This window comes from Atractosteus spatula, chromosome 13, assembly GCF_055471065.1.
Source record: "Atractosteus spatula isolate fAtrSpa1 chromosome 13, fAtrSpa1.hap1, whole genome shotgun sequence".
Classification (NCBI taxonomy): domain Eukaryota; kingdom Metazoa; phylum Chordata; class Actinopteri; order Semionotiformes; family Lepisosteidae; genus Atractosteus; species Atractosteus spatula.
The window spans coordinates 40,167,138-40,191,908 of NC_142718.1; the positions used below are offsets into that span (position 1 = coordinate 40,167,138).

Here is a 24,771-nt window from a genome sequence, read left to right on the forward strand (position 1 = left end):
GAAGAAGTTGTGACGGAGGAACGGTTTTGGGGATTTTTTTTTTATTTGTTGGTTATTTTATTTTGACATCTGAAATTCCCGTATAATTTTTTAAACTACTGCCAAATGCGGTGCCCCCTGCTGAGCTTACCTGCAAAACGCAAGAGATCGTTTAGCTGGGGTTTCCTCATTTTAGCCAGCTGTACAGCACACGAACAAACCAGTTTTATAAAGTCCAATTCAACCCTAATGATCACTATTTTTGCATTAATGTCTTTAGGAAAATAAAGTATACAGATTTTGGATATCGTTTAAATGTTATGACATGTCGTTCAGGACTGGCCAATACAATCCTGTATGATCAATCATTCACAGTGATGTCAAAAAATGACCACATTTAGTACAAAATCACCTTGTTAGTGTGAGAGCAGACTGTTCGCAGGTGAGGGGATGATTTAAAGTGTTTAATGTCAAGCCTAGTGACATTCAAGAAAAAAAAACAGAAAAAGGAGCCAATGTCCTGCACCTCTCAAGAGAACGATATTTCTGCGTTATTGTTGGAGCAACACCTCCAACGGACTAGCCTTCAGTGGAGACAAGTGGTCTTCAGTGATGAATATAGGTTTTGTGTTGACAGACTGGTAGAGACATGCAGCATGATCTGTTCATTTTTGTGCAGAACAGACACATCTAGTCACCTCATTAAGTCCACTTCTAGAGACTGATGGCAGCCTGACTCCTTGGCTACAGCAGTCGATCAAGTCCTGAGGCCTGAGACCGATGTCAAGGGTTCGGAGGTCAACAAACCCAGCCCCTAACCCCTAACTCTAACTGTTATGAGTGGCCATGCTCTGTAAAAGGAATGGGAAAGAAAATCCACAAGATAACATCTACAGCCTAGAGAAAAGACTGACGATTTTTTATTGTTTCCAGCAGTGAACACATGTGACACTACTCTGTGACATTCACCGCACACCCCCCGTTCATCAATCTTATTGACGATGTTAACGATGGCATAATAATCCTGTTAAATATTCAATAAACAGTCAGTGCACCTGCTACAAAAGGTGTAATTTCCCAGTTAATAACTTTGTGAATTTGCTGCTATACCAAGTGACACATTATTGATGCTCCAGTTTCCTCCCACAGTGTAGAGACATTCTGGTAGGTTAATATGCCTCTGTCTCAGGGCTGCAGGCCGTGGTCTGTTCATGTTCTCCCCATGCTGGGGGGATCTTCTCTAGAAACGTTTCCAGTATCCGTTGTTTTAGGGTTCTGTTGTCTGATATCTTTTAGAATAAAAATTCGACTTTTGAGTGGGTGATGGGTGTTTTATGTACTGCAGAAAACTTAAAAGCAATTACATCCCACTTGATCCATGAGCATCACAAGTGTTAACGGCTTTATTCTGATTAAATTAATTACATCAAACAGGTAGCTTCCTGTGACAGCTCTTACACAATCCTAAAACAGAATTTGAGATTTCAAGATGATGCTGACCAGGGCAACATCGTATTTGCTCTTTTGTTCCTTTTATGTTGTATAATTGGATCGTATTTTTATTGTAAGTCTTTAATTGTATGAGCTCACCAAACCAAATTCTTTGTTACTGGTTGTTATGGCAATTAAGTATTGAACTTGAGCGGGAGCTTACTGTTTTACAAATACTTTTACAGCACTTTTTTATACTGTTATCTGCAAAGAAAAAGTTTAACCATTTACAAGGTCATTCTTGCAGTTCATTCAGTCTGAAGGAATCATAAAACATCACATGATTTTGAGCAAATTAGAAAATGTGCCTGAAGTCTGTTTCCCTGAACAGAGAGCAACTGGTTTCCATCCCAAAAGCAAGTCAGAACGAAGTGGCTGAGCACAGAGAAAACAGGAGAAAAGAGACAAAACAATCCTCATGCTCCAAGAAACACAAAAACAGATTCAATCCGATTTATAATTTTAGTGCTTTTTACACAGAAACTAAAGTTATAAACATAGTTGTGTATTAGGATAAAATAACCTTATTGATCAAGTCATCTCCCAACAGTCTGAGTTCCAGTCTTCACGCCCCTGTTTCGTGTAAGCTGTAACCATCAGGCCAGATCAAGCTCAAGTTTATTGTCATTATACTCATATACAGGTATATGGTATAACGAAATGCTATTTAGCTAGCTCTCAGACTATAAGCAGTACAAAAAAACAACAACTGGTAACGAATCACACTCGCTTTCATGAAACATTTCTTTAACAGGAGGAATAAACAGTAGAATGATACAGCCAGGAAGAGACGCAAAGGAAATCCAGGATACACCAGGATTCAGGAGACACCAACTTTTAAACACTTTCCCATTTCCCCCTCTAGCCTGTATCCTTCCTTGGGGTTTCTTCCTGTGCAAATAATAGCTTTATATACTTCAGGGATAGCGAGCCTCAGGACTTCCACTCTATACCATTATCAAGACATCAGTATCCAGCTTGTTTACTTGAAGGCTCACAGAGCTGGAATGGCATGGAATGGGAGTATCAGGGTAGACTACCGCATGCCCCTGCCTGATCCTGAAAGCCCACATACTGTACAGTACCTCCGGGCTTTTGCTCCAGCTCTGTTCTCAGATACACAAGTGAACCCTTAACTGCCTTAGTAATAGGATTAATTTGGACTCCTTGACTGGTTTTTTTAGCTCTTAAACACGTTAGAGGCTGCATTTAAACTCTTGCATTTCATGAATAGAACCCCAAACTCTTGGGGAGAAAATATCTTGTAAATATTCCAATCAAGCATCTTATTAGTTCAATTAAGACTTCAATTAGGCAATTAAGATGGACTGGACAACACCTGCTGTTTGGGGGATGGGCCAGGGTGGGGGATACCTGGCCTGGGTTTTCTGGGCAGTAAAGTTGTAGCACTCTTTACCAGTTTTGACACGTGTTGCTGGAGCGTCATCTATGGCCTCTCTTCCCATTTCAGGGTAGCCTGGGGTTTCGGCTGGGACTGCACACACCCCACTGGACTTGGCCATTTTCACTCAGAGATCTGAAAGGTCCCCAAGACAGCAGCCTGGCTGTTGTGATTCAGATACAAAAGCTTTGAATGTTCAGAAAACTGACATCTCAGCTGGCAATAGAATCTGTATTTGATGTAAAATATCAATCGGTGTACTTTTTCTTCGACAAGGGACTTGTCACTGCAAGTGCTTTATGATTAAATGTCACGTGGTCGATGTCCTTGAACACTCTTGTGACCGAGCTCTTCCAGCAACAAGCTCTCCTGAAGGACATATCAATGAACAAAAGACAAATACGGTCAATCTTGCTCGCGTTAATTCTTCAGAGTTCTTATCTGGTCTTATCAGGTTAATTCTGTTTGCGTTTCCTGTTTTTTCTCAAGTCCTTCCTATGAAATGGCTCATGGAGGATTCTAACATCAATATGAGAGTCCTGGTACGAATATCCGTGTGTTACATATTTTAAGATTACAGTTTAACATCATCATCAACAACAATAATTTAGCATCGTTACCAACCTATATCTTTCCGTCTCTAAAAAATAATCCCCTTTTCTGCAACTTTGGAACTAGGCAATCTTTATGGCATGGGCATAGTGACCTCAACCCGCACCTGAAGAATGTTCAGAAAACTGACATCTCAGCTGGCAATAGAATCTGTATTTGATGTAAAATATCAATCGGTGTACTTTTTCTTCGACAAGGGACTTGTCACTGCAAGTGCTTTATGATTAAATGAAACGTTGTGTTTTCTCTCTTCTCTTTTCAGCATGGAATAAACCTGTTACTTGTTCCTTTGCAGACTACGCACGCTGACCTAGCTACCCACCTGAACTACTGACCTTAACTACTCGCTTAATCATGCATTTTTGTATGTTAGCTTAGCATTGATGTTAAAGTGTAACGAGATACGATTTTAACGAATTAAGAAGACGACGGTTTATAAAAAATAACCTGTGCCGTGTCCTACTGCGATAAATCGTCATGACGTAGTAACTGTGGGGTCTGCTTCGCTGCGAACGACCAGAGACCAGCGATTCTTCTTTGAAGCTAATCTGTCTGACCCTGGAGAGTGAAGAGCACAGTTCTGTAAATACCGTTTGACCATTTCAAATTATATTCAGCATCAGTTTTCAGTACCTGTTTAGACTGTGGGACAGCTGCACTGGCCAGCGGCCTTCCTAAACCCCGACCTGACCACCTCCACTCCTGCCCTGCCCCTCACCGCGTACCCCAGCCGGGCGCTCTTCGGCCGCAGCGCCGGGAGAGTGCGCTACACTATTGGTCGTAGGAAGCCAGAGGCAGCTACACACGGGACGGTAAGACAGTGCAACGCAGGGTCAGTTTTCTCAATTATTATAAATGCACTACATGCCTTTATCTTGTTGCGGTGAATAAGATAGCTAAAAGAAAAGCAGAAAGCCACTCCCTACCGCGTCAAACAACAACAGATTCCCATGTTCACTGAAATTATTTTAGTTGCAGTTTGCATGACTGTTTGCAGTACGTACTCACTTAACAGCTAAGTCACGCACACATGTGGCTATTTGGAGACCCCCAGACCAAGTACGGGCTATTTCTGCTGACCTGGCAGCAGGTTTCGCTGTGTTTCTGCGGAGGCTGTTTAAGTACAGGAGCTGGAGAGCGCTTGAACTAGCCGGCCAGCAGGGGGGCGCTCCGGGCGAGTGAAGACGCCCTGTTTTCTCGCTGCTCAGGAACTAGGGAAAAGAAACGTCGTTGCAGGCTCGGAAAGGGAAACCACGGCTGGAAACGCGTGTTTTCTGAGGAGCTGCAGTCACCATGTAAGTAAAAAAAACAATCCCAAACTAATCTTGATACCTCTAATATCATCTCTAATGTGAGCATTTTATAGATCTGTGAACCTCAGAGTTTGAACCGCTGTTATGTCTACTTCTGACTGCGCACATGACAACCTCGACAGTATCGGCGCTTCAGAAAGAGTTACTGGGTTGAGCCTCTTAATTGTAATGAGCCGCTTTTCTAGCTGTTTCTGGGATTGTTTCACGCCGTTTCTTCGAGGGTCTAAAACAACCAGGGACAGAAACTTCAGGAAAAGATCACAAATTACACTCGCTGCGCTCGCCCATCTCTAGGGAAAGTTTTTTTTTTGTGTGCGTGTGTGCGTTTTAAAACATGGCTTAGAAAAAAACTCCACAACGTCTCAGAAGTTTTTTTCAGTCCTGTTCATTGCTTGCGTTTTTTTAAGATTGTATGCCATTTTAAAAAGCCTTAAACGCGAGACTATAAAAATAACGAAGTTCTTTCCGCTCTTAATGTCACATAAATGTATATATCCTGTTTAAATGTTCTTAAACGTCTTATTCGTCTCCGGAGCTGCATCGTTTCTCTCTTATTAAGAGAGACGTCAGGGAGTACTGTGCTCGTTTAAAGATGACGAGATAAAATTCAGTCTCAGGATAAAGACAGATTCCCAGTTGTGTATCAAGCAGTGTCTTTAAAACCTAGACTGTAGATGTAAATGGACCCTATATTTTAAAGATGTCTTCACTCTTTTTTGAAGACATTCAGCCCTGTGAGTTTCACGCTCCTATGTCCATGTGCTACAAACGGTGGGGTCCCTCTACTCGTGTCAGGTATTCTGGACGATGGAGTTTGGCTCGTTACTGTAACTTGTTTACCGGCTTGGAGGTATCACCTAGGAAGCTGTGAGATAAACTCTCATCTGAGGACGCCTCCAGGAGAGCGATAGATGTGAGAAATCGAGAGAGGAATACTGCACAAAACAGCTCAGTTGTTAACAACAACACACAAAAAAAGAACAAACACTACTGTTTGCGAAATGAAATAGGTTGTTGTGAGTTTCCCGTCGCTAGAAGGCATACAGTATCTAGGGAAAATAGCCAGTTGTTAGGAAGTCAAGGGATTTCAAGTGCAAGCGACTCATGGTGTTATAATTGAGGGAGCAGCGGAATTAAACGTCACATTTTGGAGGAACTCTGGGCGAGTGGGAGGCGGAATTTATCGTAATATTGTGTAGGTATTGTGAGGACAAAAACGCCCCCCCTTCTTCTTTTTCTACGTCTTGTGTAACCAGGCGGCACACCTACGGTTCTTCGGTCTTAAACTGGATATTATGGTAAATACCTCGAAGAATGATCCCCAATGATATGATGGTGTACCTATTAATAGCTGTCAGTGTTCACGTAAAAAAAAAAAGAATGGAATCAAGAAGAACTGACTTTTTACAATTGCATCTGGACGCTGCACGGATCCAGCACTATGTCGTGCTTTAATATGTCGGCTTTTGGATCGTCCTCCGATCCCTCGGCGTCAAGAGCGCAGTCTTCCAGCAGGCGCCGGTGACGCGGCGGAGCCCATCTCCTGCCCGCCGGGCTCCTGCGGTGTGGAGGAGCCTCCTGGTCACACAGGGGGCGCCACAGCTCCAGGCGCCGGATGCCTTCGGGAAAGAGCACAGCGCCCTGGCTTACAGTACGTGACGCAGCAGGAGGAGGAGGAGGAGGAGGAGGCTCAGGCACGCTGGCTGTGTGGTGGTCTGGTCGCTCAAAGGAAGTTCTGGCACACAGTGCAGCTCAAGGCCCATCGGCAACGGGTAGCGTTCTGGCTATAAACCCGAGTGTCTTCTGGGATGTTGTCTGAGAAGGGCCCCCTGTACCCCTGCAGTGAATCCCGTGTCTCTCGCGAGGGGCTGGCTGTGCGGGACCTGTGGCTGTAGCTCTCCTGTGTAGCCGGCCTGGAGCTGGTGTCCTGGAGCTGGTAACACAGCCCCGTTCCTTTCTGTTCGCCCATTTCTCCCGTGTATCGTACTCTCAGAGAGCTGCGGGTTTTACTCTTTTTTGATTTGCCTGGGCTGGGGGCTAACCTCGGAGCCTGCGGACCCCCCGCCACAGGGACGGGACCGGTCTGGAGGGACGGCAGACACCTCAGGCCCTGCCCTGATGTGCCCTCCGTCCGGAGTCGTTGTTGTTACTGACATTCTCATCCTCTTAACTGTAATACTTCTTCCATCTGTGAACCGAAAGCTGCTTTTCCTGGTGGGGATCCCAGGAGAACGGGAAGCAGTTTCGGGGCTCTGGCCTGGCGAGGACGCTGTTCCGTCCCAGGACGGGCACAGACACACAGGGATGATTCAGAGACAGCTGTGAAAACGTGTCTTCTTCTGTTCTGAAACCTTCTTCGCCGTGTCTTGGAATAGTTCACGTGTTATATTATTGAACCAATTCCAGATTTTCTGTTAAAGTAATTGTACAGCCACAGGTAACTGAGCTGAACAGTACTTCAGGAAAGCGTGTTCTTGGTTGTCTCCCTCTCACACTCTTGTGTACTTTACCTCCACGGTTTCTATTAAAGATGGTACAGTTGCTCAGGTGGTACAATAACTGTTCCTGAACGAGTCCCATGTGAGTGCTTGTTTTTGCGCACTCTTGCTTTGCTTGTGGAAGACTGTTATGACCTAGAGCCCTCCTTTCATTGGATTGTTCTGACAGCAGCTCCAGGGCAGAAATATTGCAGCAATATGGTAGCCTGTGGTAAACCATTGCTCCGTTTGGATTAAAACATAGGGGAGAAGGGTCTTTTTTCATTTGTGTTTTTTTATGAGTGATTTTTTTTTGTGTCTTTCTGTTGCTGCCAGCAGGTTTGTCCCGGCTCTCCGGAAGATGTGGGCTCTGCAGGGACGGGTCAGATGAACGGCGACGGAGGTGCTGAAGTATGAGTCTGTGGACCCGTGTTCCTCAGAGCGGGCCAGCTCCCTGTGACCGATACAAACACGCCTGCTGCGCTCGGGGAGACGACATCTACCTGCTCGGCGGCCGGAGGCAGGGCAGACTGAATGACTTCTGGAGGTACAGCGTTGGTAAGTCGTGACCTGCACTTGTCTCATTTAAAAAAATCACAGTAATTCCTTTTCTGCCAGGGTGGTAGACTGTCCTGCAGTGCACTGTAATCAGAAACACTGGGCCAATGGGGAAGAAAGCTGTTCTCCATGAGAAATATCCCCGAGCTGCTCTTTTATTTCTGTAGAGACAGCTATGTCCCGGATTGCTGCACAGGGGAAGAGACGGCACGCAGGCGGGCCCTCGACACAGTTTGGCTGCTTTCACGAAGGCTGTCGCAGTCGCACTCAAAACCCGAGGGAAGGTTTTCATCAGCTCCTGGGCCTGGTTTCCAGCTCTGAGAGCGTGTGCACGCGTGTGTGTGGTGCACGGGTCTGTGCTTTACAGTGCAGACCTCGCTGACCTAGCCTGTGCTTCTCTCTGTCAGCGAGCAGCGAGTGGACTGAGCTGGACTGCAGCTCTGAAGAGGCCCCAGAGCAGCTGGAGGAGCACACAATGGTGACACATCAGGTTCGGAGTCTCGCGGCCAGTCAGAGTCACACACGGCTCCGTCAGGCCGGTGTCGATAACCATAGACTGCCTACTTACTGAGTCAGAAGAATTGCTGAAATCTTCAGTTTCATTTTTTACTGGATAAATATCAGCCACACAGTGCATGTGACCTATTGTATCTCTGAAGAAGAACTGCCTTGACTGACTCAATAAAATTATTCAAACACCAGAGGTCACAGGGCCACTATTTTATTTAAAGGGGAACTGCGAAGCTATTTTTAGATATTGGGGTTAGAAGGAATGAGCATTGAGAAGTACATTTTAAACCACAGAAAAAGTAGAAATGTACACGTTAACATGTAGAACCTCCAATTCACATCACAAAATAGACTAAATTTCCTGGTCTGCACAGCGCCATCTTCTGCCATTAAGAACGCAGCAGCAAAACTTCATGTGACATGAGGCAGCCCTGTTACATTGTAAACCAGCAGGCTTGTGAATATATCTCTTTTAATCCGATAGAAATATTGCTCTCGATTGTGAGACTTTGAATTTAGATTTGTTTCCAACATGTTAACAGACTGTTCACACTAACATCGTTCATCCTGTGTGTTTCTCAGGGATTTCTGTATGTCTTCGGGGGAATGATAGATTCTGCCTACACAGAGGGGAAGACCTCTCTCTGGCTGTATGATATAGGTAGATCAAAATAGTTTTTTTATCCTAAATTGAGAAGAAAGTCTTATTTGCAACAATGATCTGGTGAGTACCCATTTACAAAACAGGGAATTGATTTACTGGATCACCCTGAGTGACATACTGTACCTTGTTCAAGGGTGTAATATTAGTGTCCCAAACTGGACTCTGAACCCCCAACCCTCTGTACAGAAGGCCCAACCACTACCTCACACTGCTACACCAGAGTTCAGAATTGCTGTCCAAATTAAGTAACCACATGTATAATTGGGTAGAGAGCCAGTAATTCAACATTGAGGGATAAACAAAATGTGCTGAAGTAACATTATTAATACTAGGCTGAGATGATTTCCATTGAAGCATTTTTAGTTGCTTAGGAATTTATAGTGCACTTCATTACACACTTTTCACAAATAGACATCTCATTTATCAAAAATAACATAACAGTGACGACCAAAGGAATGATGTGAATATATCTGTGGATAGATAACCTAATGTGGATTAAGATCTTGGAGACAAGTCACCAGGTTGATGAAAGTTACTTCTAACTTCCAGCGCACTAGCAAGTGTCTTGAGTGATCTGTATTCTAGTGTGGAGCTGGACGTGTGTGGAAGAGACCAGCCAGTCCCCCTGAAAGCGCATGTGTAGCTCATAAAGTAATTGCTATGGATGTGTCTTTCCTACAGACAAGAAGCAGTGGGCACGCTGGCAGGGAGCACACAGCAAGGTACTGTACTGTACGGCTGTTTTCAGTCTGTGTTCAGGGCAGCAGGATTATTGGAGGGTTTTTCACAAAGGTTGCTGGCTATGACTGTGCACGGAGTGCGCTGGGGCTGTCCCATATTTTAACCTAATCTATCAATTGGCTTTTTTATTGAAGATGTCAAACTCTAGCAGGGGTTTTGGCTAACTTTGAACTAAGTTTAAATTCAGGGACAAGTCTACAAGTTTTAAAAATGCAGAGGAAAAGGAGATGTCTCTGCTATTTCTGGTTTGCTCTGAAAAAAAGTTAGACGCAGTTAAGTGTTTTACTTATATACTTATATAGATGCAGTGGCAATAAATGTTATAGAAGAACAACCTTTTAATTGCTTTTGTACATGTAAACACAGAAGCTTGCATTCTGTGTGTGAAGCTCAGTGTCGTGTTTGCAGATCTGTGCATTTCCTTTGTGGTTTTTGTTAAAAGTAACCGTGGGAACTGAATGCTGTCATGCCCACAGCTAGCGGAGTGCATCTCTGGAGATGCTCATTTAACTGGGTAATCGATACCGTGTTTTAAATCTGCATGAGCTCCTGGCTCTGATGCGTGTCTCCTTTCCCATGATGAATTTGTGTTTCAGAGTGCAGTTCCAGTAAACCGATGGGGTCACAGTGCTGTGGTCTATGAGTCTGCTATGCACGTCTATGGGGGATACATCGATATGAAAGGTTCTACCCAGGAGTTCTGGATGTTTGATTTTGGTCAGTTTGTGTCTATTTACAATTATGCAAAGCTTCAAATGTCTTGGTATATGTTTTTCTCTGCCTATATTTCGTATTCTTTCCATTGGAGAAGACATTTGGAATAGGCCTGTAGGTTTTTTTTATGAATGAACCTAGATCCATTGTTCAGAATTTTCATTTTTAATATCATGGTTTTATTGACCAAGTATAAATGAGCCAGTTACAAATGAGGTGAATTATTTCTGCAAGTTGCTAAGTTTAGCCCCTACTGTATTTTGTACCAAGCCTTACTGAGCCTTACTGTATCTCCTACTGCAGGTGAGGTACCATTCCTGTGATAAAACTCAGGTCTGTTCTCAGTTTCCCTCTGTGGATAGTAATGTCCCGTACAATTGTATAATAGTGCGGTATCATTACAGAGTTATTCTACCTTTTCCTTTCTGATTTTTCCTTGGACCCTTCATGAGCTTTATGCTCCGAGAGGTGAACTGACTCACCTTGACTAGGAGCAGAGAATGGGCACCCGTGGGCGAGACTGACCTTCGTGCATGTGGTCTGTGCTGTGTGTTAGACTGCGGGCAGTGGTCCTCGCTCCTCCCCCCGCTCGGCGACGCTGGCCCCGGGCCCCGGCACGGCCACTCAGCGGTGGTGCACCGGGAAGGGATGTATCTCTACGGCGGTCTGATGGGCCTCAGGGAGCAGAGCGACTTCTGGAAGTGGAACTTCTGCAGCCAGTCCTGGTCCAGCGTCAAGGCTTTGTGAGTCCGGACCTTTGCTGTGAGAAATGCTCTGGCATGGTCATATTCCTAGTGCTCACAGAAATAGATCAAGGCATGTATGTCAGATTGCATCCTGACCTCTTAGGCCAGGGCATCCACAAGCCCGTTGAAGGCAGCTGTAGAGGGGTAGGAGGTGCAAAGCTAAACCGCTTCCCTTGTTTCTGGCAAAGACTGCGCTGAGAAGGAGCTGTCATACCCAGACTGCGGCGGTCCTGGGATACTGCACCATTCCCAGGAGAGATCTGGGTCCTCCCGGTGTTCCCAAGACACATTCAGGCTGACCACCAATCAGACGCCTAGTCTCCCAGTTAATCAAACACTCGCTGTCCTTGTGGACTTCCCTGCGCCACTGGGAAGGTGCTCCGTCGCCGAGATACCTGTGGCAGCGCAGCACTCAGCACAGCTTCACAGGATGAGAAAGCGAAACTTGGCGATTCCTATGGAATCCCAAATCTTCCACAGATCCCAGACTTAGGATCTGAATCTCCGAACCCGCCTGTACCCAGGACTGCAAACACCTACCCCATGGCAGCTTTCACTGCCTGCTGCTGCCTTCCACAGCCGTCACTCTCCTTGCTCCTCACCACACCTCTGCTGCCTCCGGCCAGTCTCGGAAACCGCTGAAACTGCCCGAGCCCTGGCACCTGGGTTTCAGCCTGCTAACCAGTGCAGCCGCCTGCAGCACACAGCTGTGCCGTAGCAGGATCATTCGATATCTACTACTGCACCAGTTGGAGATGGGGTGACCCACAAGTTACATTCGAAATGCTAGGATGAGAGAAGGCGTGTCTGATGCCAGGGACGGGTTTGTGTAATATCTAAACCAAGATTCCAGAAAATGTTACTTTTGACATTTTCTATCATTTTGTGTTTTTTTAACATCAATACCCCTGAAAAGCATCTTCGTAAAATAACGTTATTCTTTTTCCTCCTCCTCCTCCAGTTCAGGACCCTCTAAGCTAGTGGGGCACTCAGCTGTGCTGTACGAAGACAGCATGCTGCTGTTTGGAGGAGGGGAGACGCACAGCTTCCCAAAAGACAGCCTGTGGAGATTCAGCTTCACGTCCCAGACGTGGGAGAAGCTCTCCACGGCGGCGGACGCCTCCCCTCCCGCGCGGATCTACCACTGCAGCACTGGACTGGGGCCGGGCTTCCAGGCCAAGGGGAGCACGGCGCCCTCGCCTGGGCCGAGCCCCCGCAGCACGGAGAAGCAGGACGGCCTCAGGCTCAGGCCTTTTAAGAACAGGTGTTTTCCCTCCGCGGCCATGCAGGGCGCGATTGAACTGGACACGTTCTGCATCAAAAACGGCACGGATGGGTCGGGGCGCGAAACCTCGAGCAGTGGGGCGCCAGAGAGAGGTGACCGGCTCCGGCAGCCGTCGTTAAGGACCAGCGGCCTTACTGTTGTGAACAGGGAGGCTTTCGGAAAAGACTCTCTCTCCGTGCCAGAGGACAGTGTGGTGGACCTGCTGCTGGTCATAGGAGGGAAGCCCTTAAGCCGACGTGCCAGCATTTCTGTTTGGCAGCTGACGCTGGCTGACCTCTGACCTCTAGTGAAGACTGGAAGCACTTGGCTCTGGGGAAAAAGGCAGTAACTGACTTGTGTTCAAGCAGAACAAGGACGGTGGCATCAGGGGCTTGTTTGCAGAGGGTGAGGTCTTCAGTGTTGGGAGGAGTGTGTGGGGAAGATGGGGCAACCTGCACCTTAGGTCAATACATTGTCATTAATGTTCAATATTTGTTTTACAGTGACATGTAAAGGGCAGTTATCCATTTGTCTGCACATATATGCAAAACCTCTTCATTTCCTTCTGTGTAGAGTGTTCTTGTAAGAACAATTACAAATGAGGCCATTTGCTCTATCTACCTCTTTTGGTAGTCATTATTGGTTATAATTATTTTAAAATAGTTGTTTTCACAGCAGAATGGCAGTTTAGGGAAGACAGTTTTTGTGGATCATCTTGTTCAACATCTGGAAATGAAATGCCCCAAATTGTACAGGTGTATCGGGAGGACTGCAGGACTGAAACACTAAACAGGCCGTGGGATGTGCCATCAGCATCACGTGTAAATTGCTTGACAGAACACTCAACTGCTGAAACATTGTAAAAAAAAGCAGCTCTGGATGTTTCAGAATTGTAATCAGCCACTAACTTTAAAAGGGCATCACATAAAAAAATGAAGATCATTAATTCTTTATATTTAAAAATGTTTACGTTTTCTGTATTTTTTTTATTCTTAATATTACATAAACACTCCCATGCCTCTGAAACTCTGAATGCTGCATTGCTACAATAAAGATTTTCATAAGTTTTCTTCACTTGAGCTTTTTCTGGAGCTGTTCAAAAACTGGTAAGGGTGCTTGGTCACATGTTGAAAAAAAATTAAAAAGGGCCTTTTTTTCCTCAATGAAATAATGTTTTTCTTGAAGTGAGGGGGTTTCATATTGCAATTGCAAGCTTTTCCAGCCTACCTTTACACCTCTTGCCGTTACTGAGGGTCACTGGCTGACCGTGAAAAGATACAAGTTTCTGACACTGCGATGGAACAGGAACTCCAATCCTCACATGCCTGTCCAGTGGGCAGCATCCAGGGGTAATGGGTTACTAGGAATGTAGTTACAAAATGTAGAACTGACTTTTTTTGTTACCTACCCCCTGTTTAAAGTCACTGTAAATAATTGAGATTACTTTAAACAGAGGTTATGGGCTTACTTGCAGTAAGATTATTCGTATACTGTGTAAGTATACTGTATATATATGTATTCGTATACTGTAAATTGCTCACCTGAGGAGTCGTTTGCACAGTACAGTTAATTTTACGAGTGCCCTGTGCAGGAGACAGCACTGCAAGAAGCCAGCACAGAGGTTTTTTTTTCCAGTACTGAAATAAAAAAACGGCGTTCTTACCCAAAAAAACGAGCACTGTGAACATCCTCTGAGCACAATTTACACAGCGGGTCAGGACAGTCAGCTTTGATTTCCAATTCGTCAGTTTTAATTTCTTCTGGAGTTCAACAATTTACCAAGGATAAATGATAAATGACGGACTTAATTCAGCCTTTTCCTCTTTGCTCCTTGCTGGACTGTGATAACCGCCTGCTGTTCCAACGCTCCCTCCAGAAGAACCTGCAGCACCAGTCCATCAGAAGACGGGCTCCCTTCCTTATCCAGCTGCTGCAACAGAATGATTATGGGCAGGCACCATGAAATAAGGCATTGCCCATTTGTGCCAATCAGTGCACAAACAAAAAAAACTGCAAGACACACAGTTCTAAAAGTATGCATTTTACTTAGAGAAATCCTACATCATATAAAATTGCAGCAGGCATACTAAAATCTCCCAGCTCTTTATCAATGTACATACAAAATACATGTCAGTGCAGAGTTTCCTAATCCAGTTTTTTACATCAAGATTACACCGACATATACAAAGTGAAACATGGTGCACTTTACAAAAATAAATTACAGTTAGGAATGCTACAGTGAATTGCACTTACATGGCAATATAAAGACCTACCAGAGTGGTGACAGAGCTACAGTATTGTTCACTACGACATGCAACTCGGGATACAAAATGAGTAAGAAACAGAAAAACTGTATCCTATACGGACAGTCCTTCCTGGGGCCAGATACGGATTTCCTTCTGTCCGAGAATAAAAATGATGCCGAAATGATGCTTTTGGGGATCAAAACTGTGATCTAGCAGTACAAAATTGTGGTATGGTTTCTGAAAGGCTGGTAGGAAAGTCCACTAAACGTTAGTACGGCACATATGCCAACTTGCCATACTCTGGCAGACCAGTCACAGTGTGAGAGCACGACTGGCAGCTCTGAACAACGCAGAAAGGACAGCCGGACGTCGATCAGTCCTGGCAGGAACAGGTAGCTCGTCAGATGCACAGCTGGCCAGCAGAACAGAGGGAGAAGTCAGATGGATTCTCCCAGACCCGAGATATTCTGTCCCTGCCTGTTAGCAGGGACTGTCCAAATGGAGAGAGGTAAAAAGACAGCCCCTGATGAGCATTCCCGCTGCCTGATGGACAAGGGCTGCCACGTGCCGAAGCGCTGAAAAACGTTCTGCCGATGTCCAGCCTGGGTGGAAACAAGCAACAGGAAGGCCACTGCACCTTGCTGCTGGCTGGGAATGATTTTCTGCAAGGCCAGTCCCAACGGCAGTGAGTCCAGACATCGAGGACGGACACTTGCTGTCCAGTGGCCAGTGCGTGTGTGAGGACAATCCCACTGTGCAGGCCCCTGTGCAGCAGAGCGAGGGCCTGGAACAGCGCAGGCTGTTCCTGCTGCCAGAGCTCAGTATATATAACCAATGAAGGCTAAGTGATTACGTTTTTTTTAGAGTCATACATAGTTGATGCTAAAGGTGCTACACGCCACAAAATTTTAGTAGCTAACATGTATAAGAAAGAAAAACAGTTACATAGTTCTAGAAACTAAATAAGGCAAAGTATAAAAACTAAGAAGTACAGTGTAGACCTAGTCCATTCTTCCAGTTTCCATGGCTCATTGTTGCACACCAAGATTTCTCACATACAGTACCAGCAGTGGTTCCAGTCTGGGGGGTTTCTGAAGCTTGAGGCCTGAGGTTAGGATCGGGACTCTTCATAAAGAATAAAAATAAAAAAGACGCACCTTGAACGTTTCCAGGAAACATTCGTCTGTATTTCATTTCCCTAAAATCAAATTAAAACGGCATAAAAATCCCAGTCACCAGATGGCATGGCCTCCAGGCCTGGCGAGTTCAGGCACGAGGCCGGCAGGGCAGGAGGGCCTTGGACAGGGGTCCGCCGGCCTCCTCTGCCTCCTTGTGTTCACGCCCGGGAATCTCCGCCACGCCCGTCTGGGCCGGGACAGAGCGAGCGGAGAGTCCGGAGGAATCAGAATGTTCGGCGAAGAGGGAATACAGAGAGTTATTTTCTTCGTTTGGAAACCTGACCAGGTGCACACCTTATAACCAGTGTTAAAAACGTTTCCTTCACAATGTTCCTACAGTAAATGCAAAGTATTACAATCCCTGTGGCCAGTGTCCTGCTCACTGCTCATGTTCCAGCTGGAGAGAGAGATCCCCTCTCCCTCCCCTGCTGGAACGCTCAAGGTGGAGAAACTCGGAGTCCCGTGACGGAGTCGAGCTGTGACGCAGACACCAGTAGTACGCATCAAGAGCTAAAAAGAGGAATGCGCGTCTCTCTCAGAGCTCAGTGGTCAGCAGGCGCTTGGACTTCGCTGCTTCCTCCTTGGCTGGGCTGCTCGCTGTACTGTAGGACACAACAAGGGAACAGAGGTCAGTACAGAGGGACACTTCTGCCAGGAAACACAGGGCTCAATGGTGCATTTACCTGCATGCGGCAGCGAATAGGTTCTGCATGGCTTGACACCACAGTACTTGTCTGATTTATCTTCCTACTCCCCACCTCGCAGCCATTCTTCCTCCTCCTGTCCCCCAAGATCATCTACAACTCTGGGGGTGTCACAGCCTTCTCCTGCTGCGCCCCAGAGTTCTGGAATTCGTCCCTAAGAATATCAGGGAGTCCCCTTCCCTGAGCTCTTTCAAAGCCAGGCTCAAAACTTTTATTTAACCGAGTCTGCACAAATACATCTTCTGCTGCATTATACAGACTTAACCTCCTATTTTTTCCTTCTTACTGTAAAGCGCTTCGAGAAGCCACTTTTTAAAAGCACTATATAAAATAGCGTGTTATGATGGTATATGCAGAAATAAGGAGGAATGAACAATGCCCTGGTGTAATCTGCATTAAATGACCCAGAGAGGAGAAAACAAAACTCTTTTCACAAGTTAGTTCCGCAGTAAAATCAACTCACCTGTACAGGGAAAGCATGACAAATAAAAGATGGATGCACAAGAGGAGAAAGGATGGTGCTGTGTATTTGCCAGATACTTTTCAGGATGTTATACTTTATATTCAAGGCAAACACAAGGGCTTAGGAGCTAGACGCCCTCTTCAGTATTCACTATGGAATAGTAGCTGTGTACCGTCTGTGACGCTGGACATGTGTTTTATTGCGATCAGAGCTGCTCCCTTGTTTTACTTCCTTGCACTGCAATGGTCTTTGCAAATAGTACCTCAGTTATATCAGCTACAGGACTGGCATTTGTTGTCCAATGTCACAGATGTAATAGTGGACTCTTTCTTTCTACACAGCACAAAAGAAAATAATGCTCTTGCATGGTGGGGAAAACGGGCACAAGAAAGAAGCAGCCACTTGAGCGCTGGCGCTGTGGCTCAGGATCTGCGCCTGTGGCTGGGAGGTTGCCGGTTCAAATCCCACGGCTGGCAGAGGAATCCTACTCCGTTGGGCCCCTGAGCAAGTAACTTAACCCCTGTTGGTCCGTGTACATGGCTGACCCTGCGCTCTGACCTCAAGCTTCTCTCCCTGTCTGTGCGTCTCATGGAGAGCAAGCTGGGGTATGTGAAAAGACAAATCCCTAACACAAGAAATTGTTTATGGCCAATAAAGTGGTAAAACAATACCTGGCAGCCAACACAGCAGGAGTGTGGGGGAGAGGAGGCTGTGCAGCCTGAGGGGCAACCTCAGGGTTCAGCTGTGGGCTTTTTGTAGATAAGCTGCCATCGCTGTCGAAAAGGCCATTCGTGAACACGCCACCACCCTGAGCCGATGACAGAGAGCGGCAGATCGGCGACTGGGAAGGGGAACAGAGGGAGATTAACAAAGCAGAGTGTGACGCAATGCAGAGACAACAGGAGCAAGGAACAAAAATGTCATTTTCACTGAAGTGCAGGCATGCAGATCAAATCAGAGCATTCATTTGGAGAAGGAACAGGACAGCTAATAGTCATGCAACTGTGGTCCATGCGTTTGAGAGCGAAACAGAGACAGACTGCTCCACACTCTACTCACAGGAGCTGCTGGGACAATCCATCTAGGAGCAATTATCAGCTTAGACTGAACCTTTAAAAATGGAGGGACGACAAAACCAATCGAATTAAGGAAATCTTGAAAGACAGCTTGTATTAATTAATAGAAGATTAATTAATTAATGATATATTTGAAAACAGATATTGTAACGGAACTCTTACAAAGCTGTTTTGAAGAATTTGCTGCAAACAAGCCCTGAGATTCAGTGGCACTCAAGGTGTTACAGAGCTATGCTCTATGTCTATGTAAAGAAGAGTGCCTGAGCACAAGGAACCCATTTGGATTGGTCTTTTTGGACAAGCTACAGCCTGTGGCTGGGGAGCACACAGAGATCAAACCGAGACCGGGGTTTCATCAGCTCTGTTGTTAAACCAACTGGAGAATAGTTCAGTGTGAGCTGTTCATAACATTCTTCAACACTGAGACAATGCACATCCATTAAAACTCACCAACGGAACGGCGTCTGTAAAATCTATTAGATTATCCGTTAGAGATGAAATTAGGGTGTCCAGTTCTTCAGTTTTAGCCTGTGTACCAAACAGAATTTAATAAACCAGTGTAAGATAAAAACAAAAAATGCAATGTCTAATCAACAAGATTTTACTAGGCATGAAAATAAATCTTTACTTTTAACTTACAATAAGAATGAATCACTGATATACAGTGCCTTGCAAAAGTACCAGACTCTTCCTAGGGTGTCCCACTTTGTGGAAAATACAAAATTAATATCCGAATCAAAACCTGAATGCTCAAACTGAAAACGTATAAATATAAGTAAATGTAAATGACCTATAAACTCAATATTTGGTGGAAGAACCTTTGGTAACGGTTACAGCCCCAGATATTTTGGGTCAGTCTGTCCCATCTTGGTGCACTTTTTCCCTCTCCTCTTCACGCTTTGCTCATGTTGTCTCAGATCTCCTGGGGACCACTTATGGACAACACATTCCAAGCATTCCCACAGATTCCCAGAAGGATTCAAGTCAGGACTCTGACTGGACCCCTCAAGGACGTGTCTGCTACTAATCTAGGCAGTGTCCAGGTGCATACCACTTCTTAACCCTTTACTTTACCCAACTCAGAGATAGTAAGAGTCTCTGAAATGTTTTTATACCCTTCTCCTGATCTGCGACTTTACACAACTCTCTCCTTGTGGCATTCTGAAAGCTTCATTGTCTTTATAGTTGAATCTTCGCTTGAGACACACAACCTGACTGAGGGACCTTACAGAAATTAATGCATATATTCTGAAACCATGTTAACCTCTATGATTGCACACAGAGAGAAGCTCCACTCAACTAACCATGTGGCTTGTTAAGGTAATTATTTGGTCCTAAATTAATTTACGTTTGCCACAGAAAGGTGTTTGAATACTTAACAAAACACAACATTTCCATTTTTTCTTGCATATTATCTCTTTACTTATTTTTGTTGTCTTGCCTTGAATGTGTGGAGTAGATTGAGTATATAACAAGTAATTGCTACTTCAAAGTGTCATATCTACTTGACACTAAAGCAACAAAATGTGCAAATTGCTCAATAGTGTGAATAATTTTGCAAGTCGCGTTACTCTGCAATTTCCCTCACGGGATCAATAAAGTACCTATCTATGGCAAATCTTTTTATGGCTTAGCTATACTGTGGAGTTTAGAGGGGCTTTAAGTTACCTGATGACGTGGAATATTTTTAAATGAATACTGAGACTCGCAAGTGAAGGTACAAGTATTAGGATACCTTTAGGGTCACAGCCTCGCTGCCAGGTTCAGGCGTTAACAAGGGAGCTGAGGGAGAGGCATGATCATCAGTAACAGCGCTGCCCTTTACCTCAATGCTGAAGAAGGAAAAAAACAGTTCCTGTTGTTAGTCAACGTGATGGGCAAGTCCCTGCCAGGTGATACCAGCAGCTTGAAAAGACTTCAACATTGAACAGAAAAGTCTGGCTACCCAGACTAATAAGCGCCCAAGCTGGGTAGGAGGAGCCTGGACAAATCTTTATTCCAGCTGGAAGCTACATGCAAGTGCATTTTAAACTGAGAACAGAAGGCGCTTCTGTATCAAGAGGGTGGGAGACAAGCTCTCAGGCCATGCTGTGAAAACAGGTAGCCTGACTTCCTCCCAGAAACAGCTAGCTGAGATCCTGGGATCACTGAGATACTAAGTACCAAGCAGGCCCGATAGACTGCATGGCTTCTCCGGATTGTAACTGTTCTTCTGTTCTTACTTCCTACACTTCTCTTGCTCCTACGCTTCCGTTCCCTCTCGCCAGCAGGGATGGCAAAGATCTGCAGCAGCAGCACAGAATAAAAGGAAGATCACCCATCTTGTGGCAGGAGAGAATGGAGTTCTGCCGTGTTCTGTTCACTGTAGGAAACGTGGGAAACTTGATCTGAGTCTCTTAATGTGGGAGTCCTAACACTATACACATCCAAACCCAGGCCCAAGTGCAGCAAGAAGGTCTAAATGAGCAAGCAAATCAGGCCTGGTGATTAAGATCAGCTGGAGCAAAAACTGTCTGACAAAGGGCTCCTCCAGGCACAGGACTGGTATAGACTGACGCCCTCAGCTTGGAGCAGGAGCTCTTTCACACCAGACTGGTGTCGTTGTCAGCACACCACAAGACACCAAATGGCCAGTCAACAAGAGTGTTCCCATTCCTTCCAGGTGTTGTTAAACTGAAGCCCATTTCCTGCCCTGCTGTCTACTTTCACAACTAAACTACATCCGTTTAGGGCAGCATAGGGCTTTAAAATGGATTGCAAAACGGGCTACGGGTAACGACTGCAAAGGAACAACTGATGACTAAAGGAAAATGAAGCAGGTTGGCTTTAAAAAGGCACTGTCACATGAGAGTGAAAAAGAGACTGTCCTGCACCTTAGAGACATCATTTCCTGAGGTGCAGGTACTGTGTTTATCACAACCATCTTCATTAGTGAGCAATTTGCATATCTGTGGAATACGGCCATAATCAAAACATTTACTATTAAAATGATTTAATCAAAGAAGGTTTAGGGATTTAAAATTTTAGGCCTTGAGGAATCTTTAAGGATATTATTTCATTATAAAATCTGATAAGAATTTGGAGAAAAGAGAAGTTTTCCAGGTGCGGTTTTTCCCCACAAACAGTGTGTGTCAATTTACCCGTTTCATCACACTTTTTGATCTGGAAGGGTAACAGCATTAGCCAAACATTTATTGGTGCTATAAAAAGTACTGCACGGCTCACCCTGACTTTGAAGTGTGTGTTGAGGGGAGGGGTTGTCAACTTGCCGTTTCAAATGCCTAACGAAGTCAAACCCCGCAGGCATCCGACAGAACCTGCTGTTTAATCTGCCTGACAGCTGTTCCTAGGACTCGCAGGGGAGAGCTCATAGAGACGGCAGTAGCGGTAAACGAGCTGTGAACTAGGGCTCCCGTGGGGGAGCAAGTCAGCGATTCTTATCCCCTAGAAGGACTGGGAAAGCATCTTGTTAACAAGACAAAAACACAGGTGACAAAAAATGTTACTCAATGTTACATTACTGAAAACACTTGCACTTGATGCAGATCAAGATTCGTCTCACTCTGCCTTTAGATCAGGGGAAAGACAGTGAAGCCTCAGGGCTGCCTTGTTCTTTTTGCTACCGACTCTGCTGCTTTCTGTTCGAAGTGAGACCTTTTTAACATCCCAGTTTTCAAACAACGACAGCCTTGGTATAATTCCTAGTGCAAAGGACTCATACAAGCCACAGGCACAACTCCCTGATCGTACATAGACGTGTGCTTCCTTTCTTGGGAACAGATTTGTTCTTTTTGACGTTTTTCCAAGATTGGAACTAGAGAACGTCCCCCTCCTCCGTGCTTCCAGGAGAAGAGCCCGAAAAACGAGGCCGGACAGCTACACGAGAGGCACTGCGCCACGAGGCCATAGCGGGGCCAAAAGCTGTCCCTCCCACCAGCACTAAGGAACAAAACATGGTGAAGAACATAAAACAGTTTCTTTTCACTGTCACTGTAAGTCTCAAGACTGAAAAGAAACCCCTGGAGCTCTTCGAGATGCACACAACCAGGTAAGATTTTATATTTGCTGTGTCTCTACTTTAAGATTTTAATTCTTAAATATGAACTCATTTCAGAGGGAGTTTCAGAACCCCCACATTCAGGTGTGTAACCCGAAGCGGCCTCCCGTCTGTGTCCGTTTCTCACGAACTGATCAATTATTGCATATCTTGTAATCGGAAGTGCAGGTAAGAAACTCTACACACGTTGGAACTTACCGGAAACACCAGTGTTTTTGAAATTCGGGGCTAAGAACGGAAACACGCTAACAAAAAGTCTGAACAAGCAAACAGATCAGTAGAAGTGATCAATTAGTACTGAAAAGTCCAGACGGTCAGGATTGGTGCTGGGAACAGCTATTATAGGGAACAGGCGCCCTCTACTGGCAGCCATAAAAAGCGCACAGTGCTCAAGCTGAACAATGCTCGTACAACAGTCAAGACATTTTTGGACCATTTCCTCTCCCCCCCAAATTAATGTATACCCCATTTCCATTCCCGAGGGGCTGTCTGCACACATTCTGTATTTTAATTGCACCGGTAAATTAGATATTATACATCTCAATCACTTTTTTCCCCCTCCTTCAAACTTCAAACCCAGGAAAGCCTGGATGCGGACGAGCAGGAAGAAAGGAAAAAATGCAACGCTTCCACTTCTCTCTCTCTCCCTCATTTACCCACGCACACGAGGAAGAATCCACGGCGCGTTTCTTCTCTCTCGTTCCTTCAGCTTTTCAGTGCGGAGTGAACCTCTCTTTTTATTGCTTTACACCTGGCTCACCGACTCGGCTCCACACTGGATCACTGAACTGTCTGCGACTCTTGGCACTCGTCCTGTACACGAGTCGCGCACTGACGATTACAAACAAAACAGCAGCCACACCATGTGTAGAGACAGGCCTCGCTAAAGAGCTCATTACTTACTTTGATCGTCATCTCGGGATGTGGCATTACTCTACGTTGAGAGCACAGTTACATAAACCAGCCCTGGAGCGGAACACGCGTGGAGCTATTTCAGATACAGAATCTTGCGTGGAGCTGCGTCAGCGGGCGCTAGTTGCGAAGGGACCAGACAAAAGGTCAATATCACGACGAAAAGTAGAAGGATTAACCTCAGCGGTGTACACTGGTCTCGTACTGTGAGAGAGCCAACTTTCTCTCACATGAATTAAAGTACCTCTAGCCTCCTTCCTCCGCCAGGTGGCCGTATAGAGCCACACTGAAGAACAAATTGAAGCGCTGCATGAAGTACTACATTTGAACGGTTAAGAGCGCACCACCCCTGGGGCGTACATTTCACTGCACCGCTATTGTACAGAGACTTAGTGCCCGTCCTAACAATATCTCAAAGGAAATTTTAATCCCGCTCGCAGGGAATTAAAATTCTACAGAACATGACACACGCAGCGGAAAGACGAGAGGCACTCATAATCTCCCACTGTCCCACTTTCCGCCCGTGTCAGACGCACAGTCTCACGGATTAACGGCTCCAATGTCTCCTTGATGCGTCTCTGTTTTCGGTCCTGCAAGACGGCGTACCACTTTGGCTCCAAGATAACCCATCAAACACCGAGCTCCCTTCTTGCTCGGCTAACCCGGAGCAGACGCCGGCACTGCCCCCGCCACACTACCCGCACGCCCGGGTCTTACCTGGGCGCCGCGGAGGCCAGCGGGCTCGGCTTGAGCGGGTCCCTGGAGTCCAGCCGCTCGGCGCGCCCACACGCCGGGAGCGAGGATGCGCTGCCCAGCCGCCCCAAGCTGCCCTTGTTCCTGGGGCACAAACACAGAGGACAAGGGCTGGAGGCGACCGCAGTCTGGCCGAAACCCGCTGGACGGCACGCCGACCACAGCTGCGACATGTTCTCGCTCGACCTCGACAAGTCGCCTTTTCACAGAACACCGTACAAGACGGCCTTCACTAGATATATAATAGAACTAAAACTGGATCAAAAACTCCTTTGTGTCTTCATGAAAAATTGGCTTTTTTTGGAACACGTGATGACAAACTCAGGGATTGTTTTAAACACTCTCAGGTCCCCAGATATGTCAACCAGAGCCAGACAAAGCTAGTCCTGTTATGATCCCTCGCACTCATTTGCGGTTTCAAGCGGTTCTGCGCCTTTATGATGAGTGGAGTGCGATGAGTGCAGCCCCAGCCCAGAATATGCAGCTAGTTTATCTGAGAGTGTAGCAGCTGATGTCGGAGATGAATTATTCAGAAAGGACAACTGAATATTCATTACCACTGTGTGTTTTAAACCTGGGTGAAATTGGAGCCCGTGCTGCCTGTGCAACCTGATTCTAACAAGCGCACACAATAGTCATTCAAAACGGAAGAAAGCCTTTTCAGGTCTTTTCCTCCGACTTGCGTCTTCTATGAATTCCGGCAGCCCAGTCCGCATTTCACTTCTGTACCTGACCGCAGCTTCCTGAAGGTTGCAGTTCTTGTCCCCCACAGCTGCAACGTCCTCTCTTGTGACCTGTCGGAGGAAACGGGAGACGTAGGAAGGAAATCGTACCGCTTTCCTAGCACTGAAAACTTCAGGAATATTCTGCTAAAATGTAAAACCGCCACTTTGTTATCGTTATTGATATCC

General features: G+C 45.8%; 2 protein-coding genes across 5 annotated transcripts in view; one reads left to right on the forward strand and one right to left on the reverse strand.

Annotated features, from left to right (window-relative positions):
• The first annotated feature begins 4,635 nt into the window (after positions 1–4,635).
• On the forward strand, positions 4,636–13,634 carry klhdc3l (kelch domain containing 3-like). 3 transcript variants are annotated; one of them, XM_088930701.1, is made up of 8 exons: positions 4,636–4,779; positions 7,611–7,832; positions 8,000–8,322; positions 8,925–9,003; positions 9,688–9,728; positions 10,344–10,464; positions 11,018–11,204; positions 12,169–13,634. In XM_088930701.1, the coding sequence occupies exons 3-8, from the start codon at positions 8,308–8,310 to the stop codon at positions 12,770–12,772; spliced, it is 1,047 nt and encodes a 348-aa protein (XP_088786827.1). In that variant the 5' UTR covers positions 4,636–4,779; positions 7,611–7,832; positions 8,000–8,307; the 3' UTR covers positions 12,773–13,634. The 3 variants fall into 3 exon arrangements, with proteins under 3 accessions (XP_088786827.1, XP_088786826.1, XP_088786824.1); XM_088930700.1 differs by having other exon boundaries at positions 8,240–8,322; XM_088930698.1 differs by having other exon boundaries at positions 4,637–4,779; positions 7,614–7,832; positions 8,240–8,322.
• Positions 13,635–14,499: 865 nt separating this feature from the next.
• epb41l5 (erythrocyte membrane protein band 4.1 like 5) overlaps positions 14,500–24,771 on the reverse strand; it is a 41,435-nt gene continuing 31,163 nt past the window's right edge. Inside the window, exons 20-26 of one of the 2 annotated variants that reach the window (XM_088930626.1) lie at positions 24,590–24,654; positions 23,825–23,944; positions 19,874–19,970; positions 18,589–18,666; positions 18,122–18,172; positions 17,734–17,903; positions 14,500–16,497 (exon numbers count right to left, since the gene is read on the reverse strand). In XM_088930626.1, the coding sequence (XP_088786752.1) occupies positions 16,431–16,497; positions 17,734–17,903; positions 18,122–18,172; positions 18,589–18,666; positions 19,874–19,970; positions 23,825–23,944; positions 24,590–24,654 (648 nt within the window). In that variant the 3' untranslated portion in view covers positions 14,500–16,430. The remainder of the gene's footprint in view (positions 16,498–17,733; positions 17,904–18,121; positions 18,173–18,588; positions 18,667–19,873; positions 19,971–23,824; positions 23,945–24,589; positions 24,655–24,771) is intronic. The other variant, XM_088930627.1, reaches the window with a different exon arrangement.

Coding starts and splice junctions, on each gene's coding strand:
- klhdc3l (XM_088930700.1), top strand. CDS start 7,688: ATGAGTCTGTGGACCCGTGTTCCTCAGAGCGGGCCAGCTCCCTGTGAC. Junction 7,833..8,239: donor CTTCTGGAGGTACAGCGTTG/GTAAGTCGTGAC, acceptor TCTCTCTGTCAG/CGAGCAGCGAGTGGACTGAG. Junction 11,205..12,168: donor TGGTCCAGCGTCAAGGCTTT/GTGAGTCCGGAC, acceptor CTCCTCCTCCAG/TTCAGGACCCTCTAAGCTAG.